At 39.9% G+C, this 18,127-nt stretch overlaps 1 protein-coding gene across 1 annotated transcript; it reads right to left on the reverse strand.

Moving 5' to 3' along the window:
* Nucleotides 1–2,892: 2,892 nt before the first annotated feature.
* On the reverse strand, nt 2,893–17,915 carry CBR4 (carbonyl reductase 4). The gene is made up of 4 exons (XM_008065839.2): nt 17,659–17,915; nt 16,568–16,704; nt 12,767–12,901; nt 2,893–3,590 (listed from the first exon to the last, which is right to left on the reverse strand). The coding sequence occupies exons 1-4, from the start codon at nt 17,712–17,714 to the stop codon at nt 3,412–3,414; spliced, it is 507 nt and encodes a 168-aa protein (XP_008064030.1). The 5' UTR covers nt 17,715–17,915; the 3' UTR covers nt 2,893–3,411.
* Between the last annotated feature and the right edge of the window lie 212 nt (nt 17,916–18,127).

An 18,127-nucleotide genomic window follows, 5' to 3' on the forward strand; every position in this document is an offset into this window, starting at 1 on the left:
TGAATTGTACCCCACATCTTTATAATAAAAAGAAAAAAAAAGTTTCCCAAATAATGCTGGTAGCACCTCCATTTAAACTATTAGCCAAAGATTTTCAAATTAAATTGGTGGTAATTACTGAAGCTAATTGCCTAAGAGAAAAATAGTTGGCTGGCTTAGTATCGCAAATTCAGTTACAAACGAAACTACGCATGAAAGTCACATAGACAAACAGCCACACCCTCTGATCAAGAAATATTCCAGGATACACACTGAGAGTCAAAACAGACTCATCACAATGCCCCTTGCAACACCTGCTGATCCTGAATCATTTTTTTTAAAGTACTGATTTATCAGTGTATTTACAAAGTCTGTCCAATGTATGCCGACCGGAGTAGGCTAGGTGGTGGCATCAAAAGACGTACAAAATATTTAGGAGGTACTCAATAAATATCTGTTGAAATACTTCATTAGCTAAATGAATGAAAACATAGTACAGTCTCTGCCTTCAGAAATTGGGATATAATTGAAAGATGAAATTAAAGAAAAAGTTTGAGTAAATAAATTATTAAATACTTACTAACCATACTATGTTTATCAAGTTAGGATGGTGGTATGAATTCTCAATTTACACATATTTCTACTTGAAAAGCTTGGGAAAATGTCTTAGCAATGTAAGGTGTAACTCTTAAATAGCCAATACAGTCTTTTCCCTTTGTTCTGGGCAACAGATACATGTAAAATAAATGAGCTTCTTTGAACAATTATTCCCCCCAGAGTAATACATAACATATAATTCTATCTCTAAAAAACAGAAACTGCTGGGGGGGGTGGGTGTGTGGATTGACAGTAGCGGGAAACTGCCAGGGTGGGGGTCATACCTCATCAACAAAGGTACCTGTATTTTTATAGCTAACCCTGAATTGTACTCCACATCTTTAAAACAATTTTAAAAATAAAATAAATAAAAAAGTTACAAACCCTGTTATAAATAAAGTATGAAAAGGAGCATGAATTTAAAAACCCTCCATGTAGAAATGTTCATACATTAGCTTTAACTGTAACCTTTTTTTTTAAATGCTAAACACAGTCTGGATTATGGAATCATAAGAGTGAGACAGCAGCTACAGATGAGTTATCTTGTTAAGAATTAATTGACTTTGGGAGGAAGAGGTGAGAGGATTGCCCAAGCTCAGAGGTTCGAAACCAGCCTAAGCAACATGGCGAGACCTCGTCTCTACAATAAATCAAAAAATTAGCCAGATGTGGTGGCGCATGCCTATAGTTCCAGCTATTTGGAAGGCTGAAGCAGAAGGATCGCCTGAGCCCAGTAGGTCAAGGCTGAAGTGGCTGTGAGCATGCCACTGCACTCCCGCCTGGGCAACAGAGTGAGACTCTGACTCAAAAAAAAAAAATCTCTGAACATAAGGTAACAGCTGGCAACTGATTTCAGACCCAGAATTCCAGTGTCAAATTACAAATTATACCAGGTCACCGGGGGTGGGTGGATTCACCTGGAGTTGAGCAGTGACAGTTATTTCATCTTCAAGACTCCACATATTCTACCAGTTTGACATAGGCAGGGAGGGTGGAATAGCCTGAAAGGTTATATTTCTTATTTAGATATACAGAGATAGTTAATCCTGTCACCTATACCTTAATGTCAGCGAAATACATTGCCTTCTTCCTAAGCACGTCAGCCCACTTCACAGATGACGTCATAACACGATGTATCCAGAGAAGAGACCTCGACCTGAGGGGAGTCATGGAAGCAGAGGTGGCCAGAGGTCACCTGTGAGGCAGCATGGGAAGCGGTCTTCTCTGTCAGATAAACTCTCTCACCTGAAAGCACGGCTGCTGCAGCCAAAGCATCCTGAGTACTGTGCTTCCTGCACGCACCTGGACTTGGGGGTACCTGATGGCTTCTGTTATCGCCATGTCTTGCACTTTGTGGACAACTTGTTGAATAATACTAACCTAACTCACACTTAACTGACCTTCTCATATCATGAATAGATTAATCTAAGAAGTCTAATTCAAAGATAAATTGAAAATAATTTTTAAGAAATCCGGAATCTTGATTTAGAACATTGCTTTGACTTGTAATATGTATTAGTATGTCCTATTCATCAATATAAAGCTAAGTCTCAGCTGGGCACAGTGGCTCATGCCTGTAATCCCAGTGCTTTGGGAGGCCAAGGCAGGAGGATCACTTGAGGCCAGAAAATCAAGACCAGCCTAGTCAACAAAGCGAGACCCTGTTTCTACAAAATATTTTTAAATTAAATCAACTCTCAGCTCATATAAAATAATGTTCAGCTCCAAAAAAGCTCTACAATGATTACTTTTAAAAATGCAATATTTAAAATATTTTGAAAAATGATAATAAAAATCAACATGAATACAGTGACATTGAAAATATCACACTACTCCCCATCAAAGAATTCAACGCAAATTAGATGTTCTCTGATAGTTTACATTGTGTCTTTATCTCTACTTCCAGACAAATATTATTTAAAGACTAATACTTTAACTGTTTCTTGTAAACACATTTAAGTAATTGTTAGTGCCTATTAAAGTTATTATTTATGATCATTCATAATTTATTACCTTTCTAAAATTTTAGGACAAGAGCGTAATGTTCACTAATGTAAAACACCCTTAATTTTTTAAATGTTATGTTTCTTATACCATTTTTAAGTAGCTCTCTATACTGAGTGTTTTGCAGGTAAAAAAACACTTCCTAAATCCATAAGATCTATGCAACTTACTACTGTACCAGATATTCAAACTTTAAGAGGTTAAATATCATCATCTATGAGAATTTCTACAGAATGGGTCAATTGTACCATGTTTAAATTTGCAGATTATTTTGTCCAGTTGCTCAATCAAGAGTAATACCACCCAAAGAAATCAATTCTAAATTCATGTCTTTATTTAACTGATACTATTTTTGGTAACCTGAGTAAAAATTGATCACCCAAGCACATGCAAAAGGAATATATTTATTTAAACAGTTTTGCTAAAGTCCTGACAATTATTCAATGTCCTCTAAATTACGTTTACTTTGGCAACAGCCTACAAGGTTAACTTCTAGAAATTTCAGCCGAACATAATGAAACAATTCACAATTAGACAACATAATGTTTTCCATGTTTGATGCAAAATATATCAATTAACAACCTGTTTCTATGATTTGCAAAATGTCTGTATGTTAAAATTGCTACAGCCTATAAGGCAACCAAAGACAGATGACATACCCTTTGGAAAATACAGCTGGTCACACAACGTTCTTTTCAGACAAAGGCAAACAAACATGGAAAGCAACATGTGTAGCCTGATTAGCAAATGCCATCCACGCAGGTACGACTGTCTGCAATGGCCAGAGGGTGCTCTTGACTCCGTCGCCCTCGTGACCAAAGACTCTGTAAGTTACATGGTGAGCTGTAGTCCCCCGTCCACTACCAGGACATGCCCCGTGATGTAGGGTGACTCCAAAAGAAACACAACCGCGTGTGCCACCTCAATGGCTTCTCCAAACCTCCCAAGTGGAATATGTTTCTTTAAATGTTCTTCTTTCAAGTCTTTTGTCATATCTGTGTAAACAAATCCTAAAAGAGAAATACTTGTTTAGTTGAAAAGGGTAGATAGACATCTGCTCAATTAAAAATAAATAAATTTGCTTTTGAAATTTAATTTGAAATTATTAGCCCTTCACACTCGTATGTCCCCTCTGAGGGGACATCATAAATCTACCAAACCACTCAGATATCTCCTCTCAGGGAACATAAAGCGACCGCGGTGATTATTCAGGACAAATTTATGCAGCACAAAATTTTCAAAAATGTATGTTTCCTTGAAGTCTTCATTCAAATTACATGAAAAAGGAAATAAAGAGATGAAATACACACTGAGACACAGGTTAAAAAAAAATCACCTGGTGTTACATAGAATGTGTGAAGTGCTTTCACAGTGGTGCAGACTGAACAATAAATTATATGTTATTAATGTGGTGGGAAGAAAATGAGATGGCACTGTCTGCTCAAACAGAAAACCACCAGGTGGAAGATATCCAACAAATTACTATTGTGCAACATGTATCCCTGAATCTGCAATGCATGTTGGTGACTGTTACACCACACGTTAGAAAAATAGAAGATATAACATTTTGATTTTTTTGTCACAGAAAGTTCCTCAATTTCCAAAATTCTATTATAGGCAAATACAGTTTTGATAAAATAAATGGTTCCAACTCCATACTGTTTAAAACAAAGTGATTCATTCTTCACTACTTTGTAAAAAAGGGTGGTCAGGTTGCTGGTAAGTGATCCATGAAATGTCTCCGAGTGCAAACGGTTATCAAACCTTGTTTGGAAAACAAAATTTTGTTAGTAATCAAGTAACCAAGTCTGTATTTTATTCAGTTTAGCTCAACGAACATTTATCAAACACCAAAATATCAAACCCCCAAGTATTTGACTCACTTGCTAGCAAAACAAAAGTGAGTAGATACAAACATGAATAAAACAAAATTCCACTCCTTTGGAACCTACAACTTATGAAGGAAACAGTCACCTGCACACCCAATTATGATTTAAGAAGTCTAGTGAATATCCTTATAGAGACATTTTTTTTTTTTTTAAACCTCAGAACTGATTGATTTTTTACTTAGGTGGGGACAGAAGAGAGGAAGTAGTGTTGAGGGCAGGAAGGCATCACAAAGGTGGTCATGCGAACTAATCTGGCAACACTGACAAAAATTAGTTCCATTTCCTACAGCTAAGACAGCTGACAATTAGAAAGACAGTATTTCCCATGTCCATATTTAAAAAGTCAACGGTCACATCCAATTCTGATGCAAGTATTCAGAGAAAATTCAAATTTTAGTATGGTACTGGTGCATGCCATAAAGCTTGCAGAAAATGTGTTCTAAAGAACATTAAAAAATTCTGTAGTATCAAGTACTACATGATACATCAAGCAACCAATACTAAATGATTACAGATACATGCCAGGAAGAACTGGAGACCTGCTGAAATCTTATAAGATTAATATGAGACATTTATGCAAATATATATTACTAATAAAATGCGTAACCCATGTAATCAGTATTCTCTACACCACTCAATCATTTAGGTTTTTAAAGTGAAAGCAAATATTAATCCTCATGAAACCAACAATAATTAGAAAAAATTATTTCAAGATAATGAAAAATAGACGAACTAAAAGTTCAATATGACACAGAAAGTGAAAGTTTAATGTAAACTCTTAAAATATAGTTTTCAAATAAAGAAAAATACATAGTTTTCAAATTGTGGTATGTTGAAACTAAATCACTTATAACTCAAAACTATAAATCAACCTAAATATGCTGCCATTTAAACTACTATAACATGAGAACTGAACACTGGATTAATATTAACTAGGCCACTGGTTCAACTATGCAACACTATGTAATTATTTAACTTTTCTTTGCCTTAGATGTTCAGTTATAAATATATAAACATTTTTTTTAAAGTCTTGTGAAAAATAATCACAGATTTTTCCATCATGAAGCCCATGAGTGATAGTTTTATTAGGGAATAACTGGAAACCATCTGAATGCCTTTTAATAGAAAAGTGGTTAAATAAGTTATGATACATTCACATAACAGAATAATATGCAGGTATTAAAATGATACTATAGAAGGCTATTAATAAATTTCAAAAAAGCATCTGTATATGAAAAAGAAAATTACAAATGAATTCAGTTATACCACTATTAAAAACAAAACAAAAAATATATATACCAATCATTAAAAAACACACACTATATACCAAAATATTAACAGTATCATTAGAAACTTGAATTACATGATGATTTTTATTTTCTTCTTCAGGCTTTTCTGCTCTTCCCAAGCTGACTACAACAGACATAAATTATTTTTGCCTTCAGACGAGAAGTTACACACAGTACTACCTTCGGATGGTCTGTAATGAGGGCCTAGAATAGCAAAACTAATTTTGTATTATTTGTGTGCTTCACTGTGAGATCACACTGTGAAATACAATCTCCTCTGCCATAAGATCTCACCGCATTTATTTTAAAAATCAGCACTATTTCCTTTCATCTTTAAGAACAATGAGATGACCGGGAGGAAGGAGAGAAGAAAAGGAGAGGATTCCTTCTGCTGCCGAGCTTAAGTGAACTGTGAATGAAACTTAACCTATAACAAAGAGCCATGAAAATCAAAAAGCAATCCAGTCATCTCAAGAACACTATCACGAAGGTTCTTTTTTTTTTTTTTTTTTTTTTTTGAGTTGGAGTCTCACTCCGTCACCCAGACCGGAGTGCAGTGGCCGCTCCCGGCCACCGCAGCCTCGACCCGCTGGGCTCCCGCGATCCTTCTGCCTCAACTTTCCGAGTAGCTGGAACTACAGGCGTGCGCTACCACACCCGGCTGATTTTTGATTTATTGTAGAGATGAGGTCTCACTGCCCAAGCGGGTCTCGAGCCCGCGGGCTCAGGCAATCCACTCACCTCAGCCTCCCAAAGGCACGGGATTACAGGCTGAGCCACCGAGCCCGGCTCTGGACACACTTTTCAAAAGATATCCTAGGAAAAAAACTCAGCTCACACTTGTTACAAAAGTTGTATGAATTACAATTGTGAATGTAACTTTTAAAAGTTTATGTCATCTTCTCCAACAGTTCATGACACAAGTAATCTTTAAGGTCTTTTGGAATCTAGCAAAATTAGCAAAGAATACTTCCCATTAAATTTGACAGACTCTCAGTATAAAAATCAATGATGCATCTTAGTCTAAAAAAGAAAACCAAAACACACACACACAAAACTAAAAGAAAAACGTTTGCTACAAAGACCTTGCATTATGGGTTAGCAAATTCCAGGTCGAAATTCTTACTGGCTCTAGTGGTGTTTTCTCAAAGGCAGCATTTTGTGATTTAATGGGCCCTAACCACTGGATTGGGGCCCATTATATTAGACTTTGTTCCCTGCTTCGCTAACACTATTAGAGTTATGAGCTGAGAAAAACCAGCTCGTGACTATTTCTGTGTCACCAAACAAATGAAACAGATTGAAACAACAGACCTCTGAGGTTTCTTGTGACCCCACCACACTCTGATTTGAAGACGAGCAGCATGCCCCAGGAAGCAGGCTTCACGGCTCCCTCACTGAGGAACGCAAGCGCCCCTTGTGGACCCTCAGTTCCTACACTTGGAGGTCTGCAGGGGTCAGAATAGTTCCAACGTATACATTTCATAGCTTGAAGAAATCAGGTGACAGCAATTTGGCAGAATTTTAAGGGCTCTTCTTTAGGCAAATAGATAGGCTGTACAGTCCTGGATTTTGACAAATGCACAATGTCATGTGTTCACCGCCAGAGTAGAATGCAGAATAGTTTGACTGCCCTAATCATCCGTCTGCAGCTTTTATAAATTCATATATATGTCCCTAGTTTATTAGTAGTTAAATTTTAAAAAGGTGAATCTAATCTCTAATGACAGATTCCCCTGGGCACTACTGAATTCCAACATCATCTATGCTAACAGCCATGAGCCAGAGGATCCTTCCTTACCGACATGCTCCCAACCCAGACACTCTGTCTGGCAGTCTTCTGGGCTCCGTCCCATGTACCATAGACTGAACATCTCACACACTCTGCCTGCATGCACAGCTCTCCAGCGTGTGCTCTCTCTTGGGCCCCAAAGAACTCTCTCTAGATCATGCTTTATCTGTAAAGTTCTGGGACTTTTGCTTGGCTCCTCTTTTTGGTAGGTATGTACATATTTACAATGCCTTTCAAAGCGAGCTATAAAAATAACAAACTACCAGTAGGTGCCACTGTCCAACAAAGGATGTTTTGTACATTTGCTGGACAGTTAGAGGTTCCAACTGGCAACCGAGTTACCACTCCATAAATCAACAAACAGATAAGTACCATGTCCTCAGTCAACCTAGAACTAAGGTACTTCTATGCTAGTTCCGTATACAGGAAAACACCTGGTACACTTTTTTTAATAGGAACTCTTTAGGAACAGGGACACTCTTGCTTATAAAAGCAAGTGCATGGCTCTTGTCCAATGAGAATTTATATTTGATAAACCCTACAGAAAAATATATTTCCTTTATCCATTTAAGACCAGCTATATAGTACAAATAGCAACACTTAATTTCCATAATACTAGGTCATCAGTTTTCAACATTCTTATCTACAGCAGAAACTTTGTATTTAAATAGGACAGGCGAATTTTAGCCTATCACCAGAACTAACACTGTGGATGCCGCACCATGTGACATATCTCCCAACTCAGAAGTCCATTCTCTGGTGTAAGTCTCTAGGACCTAACAAGAACAAAAATAAGGGTGAGGAAACTAGATCAAGAGTCTAACCAGAACAAATGTGGATGTCTTCATGTTTGTGGAGTGCAGCAATGTGAGAAAAGCACTCCCTGCCGAACAGCACACAAGAGCACCTGGAATAGTACCTGCTCTGAGCAGCAGCTAAGCTCATGCAAACATCTGTCAACAAGATTTTCTCCACACAGTAAACAAAAAAGCTCTTCCACTTAAAAAAAAAGGAAAAAAATACCAAAGATACCCTACAGAAAAAATGCGATGATTTTGCTGTTTGTCAAAAGTAATAATGTATATATCCTTGGAGCCTCAACAGTTCCAGCCTCAAGGCTGCACTCACATACTTAAGAAATGTGCACAACAAACTACGTGCAAGTCACTGCATCACTGACTGCAACAGAAAAAGATCAGAAACAACCCAAATGCCCATCAGAGGCAACAGGTTAAATAAATTAGGTATACCCTTAAAACAGACATCATTTTCTGTTTTAGTTCAGCCATTAAAAGTAATATAGCAGTCTCAAAATATCAAATATTGTATGATTCCATTTATCCGAAATGTTCAGAATACACTAATGTGTAAATCTGCAGAGACAAAAAGTAGTTTCATGGTTACCAAAAGCTGGGGAGACTGAAGAGAAACAGGAATGAATGCTAAGGGGTCTAGGTTTCTTTGGGGATGATGAAAACAGTGAAAACGGAACAGTTCTGTGACTACACCAAAACCCCTGAAGTGCACACCTTAGATGGGTGAATTACATGGTATATAAATTACATTTCCATAAAGCTATTATTTTTTAAGGTGAAGCAGCTCTGTTTGGAATAATAATAATAAGGAAATATCACCAGAGTATACTGTTTCACGAACAAAGTAAGATACAGGACATTGTGAATAGTAAGATACAATTTGTGCTTCCTTAAACACGCGCACACACTTTACGGGCTTATACATGAAATACAGAAGAAACTATGCAGATAACAGTAGTTACGGGTTTGAGACCCGCCTGGGCAGCGAGACCTCATCTCTACAATAAATCAAAAAATCAGCCGGGCGTGGCAGTACATGCCTGTAATTCCGCCTACTTGGAAAGTGCGGCAGAAGGATCACTGGAGCCCAGCAGGTCGAGGCTGCGGTGGCCAGGAGCGGCCACTGCTCTCCAGTCTGGGCGACAGAGTGAGACTCCAACTCAAAAAAAAAAAAAAAGAAAAGAAAAGTAACAACATCTGGAAGAGAAGCTCCACTTTTCACCCGTACCTTTCTGTATTTTTAAATTCTGTACAATAGTATGTCCAATAGTATGTATTATCTAGTCAAAACACATACATATTTTTAAAATTAATGTACCACTATAGGTTAAACCTATCAAATATGCTGTTTCTAATATTCAGTATTTACCAATCAGTAAGATTTATCCATGATGAGAAGTTTATTTTATATTTAAAGTAATATCAAAGATTAGCAATTACTAATCTTCAAAAACAGTCAGCAACATTAGGCAGTGAATGATGGCTTAATTTATTATTTTCCTTGTTCCTTGCTTTTCTTATTATCTGCTTTTTAACCATTTTCCTGCTAATTGGAAATTTCATTTAAAAGTGACCAGGAAAACTGACATAAAAAGAAACATGTTTGCTGACTCCGATGTTTGCTAGCTCTGTTACAAGATCTGGTGAAGAAGCCGACTGAAATTACTACCTAAAATAAAGTTAGCAAATGATCCATAGAGCTGATTTCATTCTACTCTCTCAGCTCACACTGTGCTTCTGACCAAAAAGCACATTCACACTATGAAACCTCCTAGATATACGTGACCAATGTAATGTAATAAAGATTACCCAATTAAATGGTCACCTTTTCAGCAACAGGTTTTTATCTGCAATATAAACTGCACTGGAAATCCAAACCCTCTAATATGAAAGTGCACACTACACCCTGCAAGGGCGGTATGCTCAACAGAAGGACGAGCAAGCGACAAATAAAACCACCACTTCCAAAGAGGAAACTGCGCTGTAAAGCAGGATCTTAAAGAAGGACGGGACCACAATGCACACATGCCAACACCTCCTGCTGTTAGCCTGACCACCCACTCACTCACCACAAAACGCAGCGTTACTTGCTCAGCATCCCCGGTGCGTCACACGTGCACTTCCAGTTTATATTCACCACGTGGCACCGCAGTTAGTGGTTTACACGTCTGTCCTGACCACCAGACTTAGCGCCCCATGAGGCAATATCTCACTCATTTTTGTAATGTCAAGATCTAGCACAGCCCCCGCAAATATGAGGCCCAACAATTAGGTTCCCAAACTCAACCGAGAAAAAGTGCTATATAACTCATTGCTGAATATCTCTGCAATCACCTTCAAAGTACTCCCCTTGGGAAGCGATGCACCAACACCAGTGTCTAGTCCACTGTCAAAGCAATTTTGGAACTTTTTCTGGAGTGGCCATCAGTGTCACTGTCGTACTACCCTTGATGTCCTGAATGTCATCAAGTGTCTTCCTTTCAATATTTCCTTTATCTTCGGGGAAAAAAGTCATTGGGGGCCAGACGAGGTGAGTAGGATGGGGTTCCAATACAGTTATTTGTGCAGTGTTGCCAAGGTAAGTGCAAGGAGGTGAGTTCACGAACTTAATTGTTGGACCTCAACAAGCAACAACAACAACTCTGATGGCCATTTCAGAAAAAAAGTTCCAAAACTGCTTTGATGGGTGGACCCAGTGCTCGGTGCGTAGCTTCCCAAGCAGAGTACTTCAAAGGTGACCGTATTGATGTTCAGCAATGAGGCATATAGCGCTTTTTCTAGGATGGTTTGTGAACCTAATTGTCAGACCTTGTAGGAAACTGCAGAAAGTTTGCTGCGCAAGTTACCGTCAGTTAAGGGTACATGCAAGACCCCCAAGCTATTCAGTTTTTAAATCATGGTGAGCTGAAATTAACCCTCACTACCTATCACTACAGTCCTGAAAAGAGAAGAAAGCAAACGCAAGCAGCTCCAAACCACACGATCCATCCACACAGTCACTCTAGGCTATTGCTGGAATCCATGCACTTGATAAAGCACACACAAACAGAACACGGTACAATGACACTGCAGCTTTTGGATTACTTTTTTCTTTTTTTCAAAAAACAGATGCATCTGAACCATAGTCGTTTATCAAATATTCATGAACTTAGCATGCCTGAATTTAGCTAGTCTCTGCGCCTACAGAATGAGTCGGGATGAGGGTGCATTACAGACCAAAAGGGCTAACACCACACCCGGCAACTCCCTGGTACGCACTGGCTCAACCTCAGCGCCAACTCCATATCGCCACTGGGCTACAAGCTGGAGCCACTAGAGACTGGAAGGAGAAGGTGGCCAAGATCTGCCTCAGCCCACTCACTCACAGAACAAGCTGCCCTTTTCATTCTTTATTTGCAATTAATGCTTAAACACCTCTTGTAGGCTAGGACAAGATTCCACGGCTAACCAGCAGAGGGTAGAAAAACACTCGTGTTATTCCAAAACCGAGTGACGACCAAGCCAAGATGTTCAGCACACCAGCCAACGAGTGAGAGTGTACTTTTTAGCTGCAGCACCTCTTTACTGCCCTATTCACTAATCTAGGCAATCTTATCACCTAGTAATTGAGCAAAAGGCAAGCAATACAAAAGTGAGGCAACTGGAAAGACTCGAAGTTTGTAGTGGCATAAGGGAAGTTTAAGGGGACGTCATTTTTAGGCTTCCACAGGCAGAAACCAAAGGGGAGGCTTTCAGCAACAGTTCCGCCATGAGCCAGCCATGGAACCTGAGGCATGGAACCTTGGCGCCACCAGAAACTGGAAGGAGAAGGTGGCCAAGATCTGCCTCAGCCCACTGAATCCCAGGTCTGTTTTCCAAACTGTAAAAATGACAGGAATACACAATCTCTAAGATACGCTCCACCTTAAGTTATTCCAAAATTAGTATAAAACTTAAAAATAAAAATTGCACATAAAATACAAAGTACAAGGAACTTTTTTCCTAGTCACCAGTACATTTTTTTTTGAGTTGGAGTCTCACTCCATCGCCCAGGCTGGAGTGCCATGGCACGCTCACAGCCACCCCAGTATCGACCTTCTGGGCTCCGGCGATCCTTCCAAGTAGCCGGAACTACAGGTGTGCACTACCACACCCAGTTACTTTTTGATTTGTTGTAGAGATGAGGTCTTGCCAAGTTGCCTGGGCTGGTCTCGAACCCACAGGCTCTGGCAATCCACTTGCCTCAGCCTCCCAAAGTGCAGGGATGACAGGCTGAGCCACCAAGCCCAGCCTATTTGATTCTTCTCACTATCATTTTAGTACTGGTCTACCCAGATGTCAACTAATGCTCCAATTAATGGCTTCCACCTCTGTAAAACAAAAATCATACTCAAATTACTTTAAGAGAAAGTCTCCACTGACCTGGTGCAACAACATTCACCCTAATCTTCTTTCTTCCCACTTCTTTAGCCAGTGCACGTGAAAACCCAACCACTCCTGCCTTGCTGGCGCTGTACACAGACTGACCAGAGTTGCCTTTCAAACCAACAATGCTTCCTAGAAAAAAAAAAACCAAATGAATCCAATTAACAGAGTTATTTCAAAGTTCAGATAATTTACAGTAAACAGACACACAGCGAAACCCATTTCACCTCATCCTTTGACAAAAATTAGGAATTCTGATCACCATCACTGGTCATTTACGTAAGAGTCAGAGTCCGAGTCTGCCCCAGATACATACAAACAGGAGTTGAAAGAAGCAGCCAATACCAGGCAGGGAGCCTGCAAACTGATCCAGGAAGTGAAAGGGATCCACTGTAATCTCTGAGTAGGTCAGATATGATGAAAATGCTGTGGTGTTTACCACAGTATCCAGCAGGAAGAGATCAAAGCCAGAAGTCAAAGAAAGGTTGATCAATTTTATGATTCTACACACAGACAAAAGGCAACAAGTATTCACTTCAACCAAAGAAAGTTCATCTGCAGATCCATCTGACTGAAATTAAACTACTGGCAGACCCCGTCTCATTGTGCTTTACTTTGTTGTGCTTTAAAGGAACGTTGTTTACAAATTGGTTCAAGGTAATCCTGCATCAAGCAAGTCTATTGGACTGTTTTCCCAACAGCACACATTCTTTGTTTCTCCATGTCACATCTGGACAATTTTCACACTATTCCAACTTTGCCACTATTGTTAAATCTGCTGTGATAATCTATAATCGGTGATCTTTGATGTTAATACTGTACCTGTTTTGGGGCACCACAAACAAAATATGACTGCTCATTGACGACACACCCAAGAGCTCTGGTGGAGACGAATGGTGCTGTCATGCCACTAACGCAACATCCTTTCTGCAGTCCTTGGGTCAAGGAGTCATTTCAACTCTTCAATTGAGCTTTTTTTTTTTGAGTTGGAGACTCACTCTGTCGCCCAGGCTGGAGTTCAGTGGCACACTGACAGCCACTACAGCCACAACCTGCTGGGCTCAGGCAATCCTTCCACCTCAGACTTCCAAGTAGCTGGAACTACAGATGCACACCACCATGCATGGCTAGTTTTTGTGACTTATTGTAGAGACGAGGTCTCACCGAGTTGCCCAGGCTGGTCTCGAACCCCAGGGCTCAGGCAATCCTCTCGCCTTGACCTCCCAAAGTGCTGGGATTGCAGGCTGAACCACCACGCCCAGCCTTCAGTCTTATTATTTAAGAAACACATTTTGAAAGGCGATAGCTGCCAAAAACAGTGATTCCTGTGATGGGCCTAGGTGAAGTAAACTGAAGTCCTTCTGGAAAAGATTCACTATTCTAGATGGCATTGAGAGCACTTGTAATTCATGAGAAGGTCAAAATATCAACGTTGACAGAATTTGGAAGAAGTTGTTTCCAGCCCTCATCAGTGACTTTGAGAGGTTCAAGACTTCAGGGCAGACGTGGTGGGAACAGCAAGAGAACAAGAACTGGAAGTGGAGCCTGAAGGTGTGACTGGGTTGCTGCACTCTCATGAGGAAGCTCGAATGGATGAGGAGTGGCATCTTACGGGCGAGCAAAGAATGCGGTTTCTTCAGATGGGATCGACTCCAGGCTAAGATGCTGTGAACGGCGTGGAAACGACAAGAGATTGAGAACATTCCATAAACTTTGTTAACAAAGCAGCAGCAGGGCTTGAGAGGACGGATGCCAGTTTTGAAAGGAGTGCTATTGTGGGCAAAGTGCCATCAAACAGCATCACACGACACAAATAAATCTTCCGTGAAAAAAGAGACAACTGATGCGGCAAACTCCACTGTCTTCTTTTAGGAAGATGCCACAGCCACTACAGCCTTCAGCATCTACAACCCTGATCAGTCAGCAGCATCAGCATCAACACAAGACCCTCTACCAGCAAGATTACGGCTCACTGAAGATTCAGATGATCATTAGCATTTTTAACTAAGGTATGTACTTTTTGGCATAATGCTATTATACACTTAGTAGACGACAGTATAATTTTTAGAAGCACTGGGAAATCAAAACGTGTGTGCAACTCACATTATTTTGATACTCACTTTATTATGGTGGACTGAAACCAAATCTGCAATATCTCAGAGATACGCCTGTACTGTTCACCTAAATTGGCAAAGCTTCAAAGATAAGCATTTTATAAAAGTACAACTACAGTATGTTCGGTAATGTACTGTGACTTTGCCTACTACAGATTCTTGAGTGACCTCATTTAGCAACTATGCAAGAGTAGTTTGTAATTCAAGTATCAACTAAATGCAAATAAGTTCTTGTAAAACAGAAATAGGGAAGTAATTTTCTGCACCACTGACCTGTACTTATGATAAAAAAAATTAATCAAGGAATTCACAGCAATTTTTTAAAGTATTTTATTTTAGAAAAATAAAACATTCCCAACACTTTTTCTATTGTAATCAACAAGTCCAATGTTAAAATATTCATCTACATTACATACTGTATGCCAATTAATCACAAAGAGAACCGTGAAGAACAGGGAGAAAAGACAGGTGAGAAGATGCAGGTGGACAGAGAAAGAGGTATTCAGCACAAAGAAAATTACAGAGGCAAAAAACAAAAAAGAAAGAAAGAAACATATGTTCACAGAAGAAACAACAAGCAGGAAGCTTCAGCAGCTTTGCTTTCTGCCACACATTACAGTTCTTCTAGTCAAAAATTGCTACCTTCCGAAACATCAATGACATTTCTAGCAGTTTAAAGTGATCCTTGGCTGGGCTCGCTGGCTCCGCCTATAATCCTAGCACTCTGGGAGGCCAAGGCAAGTAGACTGCCTGAGCCCACGGGTTCAAGACCAGCCTGGGCAACTTGGCAAGACCTCATCTCTACAATAGATACAAAAAAAAATTAGCCGGGTACGGTAGTATGTGCCTGTAGTTCCAGCTACTTGGAACGCTGAGGTGGAAGGATCACCGGAGCCCAGCAGGTTGATGCTGGGGTGGCCGTGAGTGTGCCCCTGCACTACAGGCCAGGCAACAGAGTGAGACTCCAACTCAAAAATAAAAATAAAAAAATAAAGTGGTCCTTTCTGTAATAAGATTATCTTAATTTATTTTCAAGTACCTATTTTTATTACTTTTAGCTCAATTCTGAAAGTTGTGCATGCACATGAAAGACTGACTTGGTTTTTTAAGATATAACTAAAAAGAGAATATTTTCTACAAATATATGCCATGTTATTAAAAGGCAAAGATTGAGTCACTTACTAATGCCTTTAACAAGAAAATTAATCCCTTATATTTCCAAGGGTAAATGTCAAAAACGTTCTGATGTCCCCTAATTTATTAGCATCATAATCTTTCCTTTTCTCATCTTGTATCTCAAGTTCCACAGGCATAAATCCCATGGCCTATCTGCTCTGTGGGTCACATGAACTTGAAGACTAGGGGTTACTTACATCAGTGGCAAGACATGGAGAAATTTAAACTTCCTCTAAACTTCGACATGAGATTTACCAGTGACCCATGGAACGGCTGCAGACATTATTATTTAGCCCCACGGTTACTTTGTTTCAATTCCTTATCCATATTTCAAAAGTTAGGTTTCACATAAAAACCAAGGTGCCGACTTCTCTTAAAAAAATCAAAACTGTTGGCGAAACTGGGACCACACTCACACCCTGCGATACTCCGCCACACGTGAGCATTAGTGAATTAAGTCGTTTCATAGTACCACGGGATAACCGTAAGTTGAAAGGTGAAGACTCACCTACGTTAACAATGGACCCCCCCTGTTGCTGAATCATAGTCCTCACGGCAGCTCTACACGTCAGCATGGAACCCAAGAGGTTAGTGTGAAGCTGAGACAGCATGTCTTCAGTTTTTGTTCTCACTAAAAGACTATCCCTGCAATAAGAAACAGGACGTCAATTAATAACAAGCTGAACCCGAAAAAGTCAGCAACATTTTTACTGAGAGTGTCAGAAGAGCAAAAATATTACAATAGCCGGGCTCGGTGGCTCAGCCTGTCATCCCGCACCTTTGGGAGGCTGAGATGAGCGGATGGCCTGAGCCCGCGGGTTCGAGGCCCGCCTGGGCAGCGAGACCTCATCTCTACAAGAAATCAAAAAACCAGCCGGGCGTGGTAGTGCATGCCTGTAATTCCGGCTACTCGGAAGGCTGAGGCGGAAGGATCGCCGGAGCCCAGCGGGTCGAGGCTGCGGTGGCCGGGAGCGGCCACTGCACTCCAGTCTGGGCGACAGAGTGAGACTCCAACTCAAAAAAAAAAAAAAAGTATTACAATAAGAATCAATAAGCCAGAAAACATCCACTTGGAAGGCAAGTTCCTACTCCCTCTCAGCTGGAGCGGCAAATATTCTAAACCACTAAAAGTGGTACCAAGGGTATGAATGACCTAAGCAACTGCCATCCTATGCCTTGTTTAGCAGGAAAGTTAATGTTACCCTAAATATTCTCTGCTAAATTCATTTTACCCACCCTATAATTCCATTAGTATTAAGTTCATGAACTGGCAACTTACATAGGGTGACAACTCAGAATAAAGGCTACCTATACAGTGGTACTAATTGGGAAGAAACTGAGGGAGGCTTCTGGAGGCTGAAAATGTCCTACAGCTCAACCTGGGTGAGGATTACAAGGCTAAAATTACTTCAACTGGACACGTGTTGAATGTCGTATCTCAATATAAAAGAACGTATGGATTGACAAAGTTCTAAAATACATAGTTTTTCTTCTAATTATTAGTAAAAACAAGTCAATATGCTAACTTATACTAAGAAAGGTATGTTAGGAACAAAGCCCAAAAAAGACACAATAAATTTACTTAAATCTGTGACCAACCTGTTAATGCCAGCTGCGTTTACCAAGAAATTCACTTGGCCTAAACGTTTCTCCATCTCTTCAAATGTACTTTGAACCTCGTGCTCTTTAGCGACGTCACAGCTAAATGCCAAGTGATCTCCTGCATGGCAAAGTCATGTCAGAATTACTTCTCAATCGTAACCTGAACTGCAAACTTACGCAGTACACACGTGTTAAGCATCAACTACATGGGAGGCTGGTGCTAACCTAGAGCCTAGAGATTAAAAACAGTCCACCACAGCGCCTGCTCCCCTGGAGGTCTCCTGAGAATGGGACACCAGCAGGTGGGGAACAAGAATAAAGAAAGCAATACTACAGAGAGTTAACTTTAAAACTCAGTCTTTAACCAACAAAAGCGGGGTGGGAGGAGCCTTTTTCAAGTGTGTAACGCTTTGTAAAAATCGCCCAATATGTAGAGCTTTGACACTGAACCCATGCTACCCACTTA

The sequence above is a fragment of the Carlito syrichta genome, unplaced genomic scaffold (assembly GCF_000164805.1).
Source record: "Carlito syrichta isolate Samal-C Ts95f unplaced genomic scaffold, Tarsius_syrichta-2.0.1 Scaffold308811, whole genome shotgun sequence".
Lineage (NCBI taxonomy): Eukaryota > Metazoa > Chordata > Mammalia > Primates > Tarsiidae > Carlito > Carlito syrichta.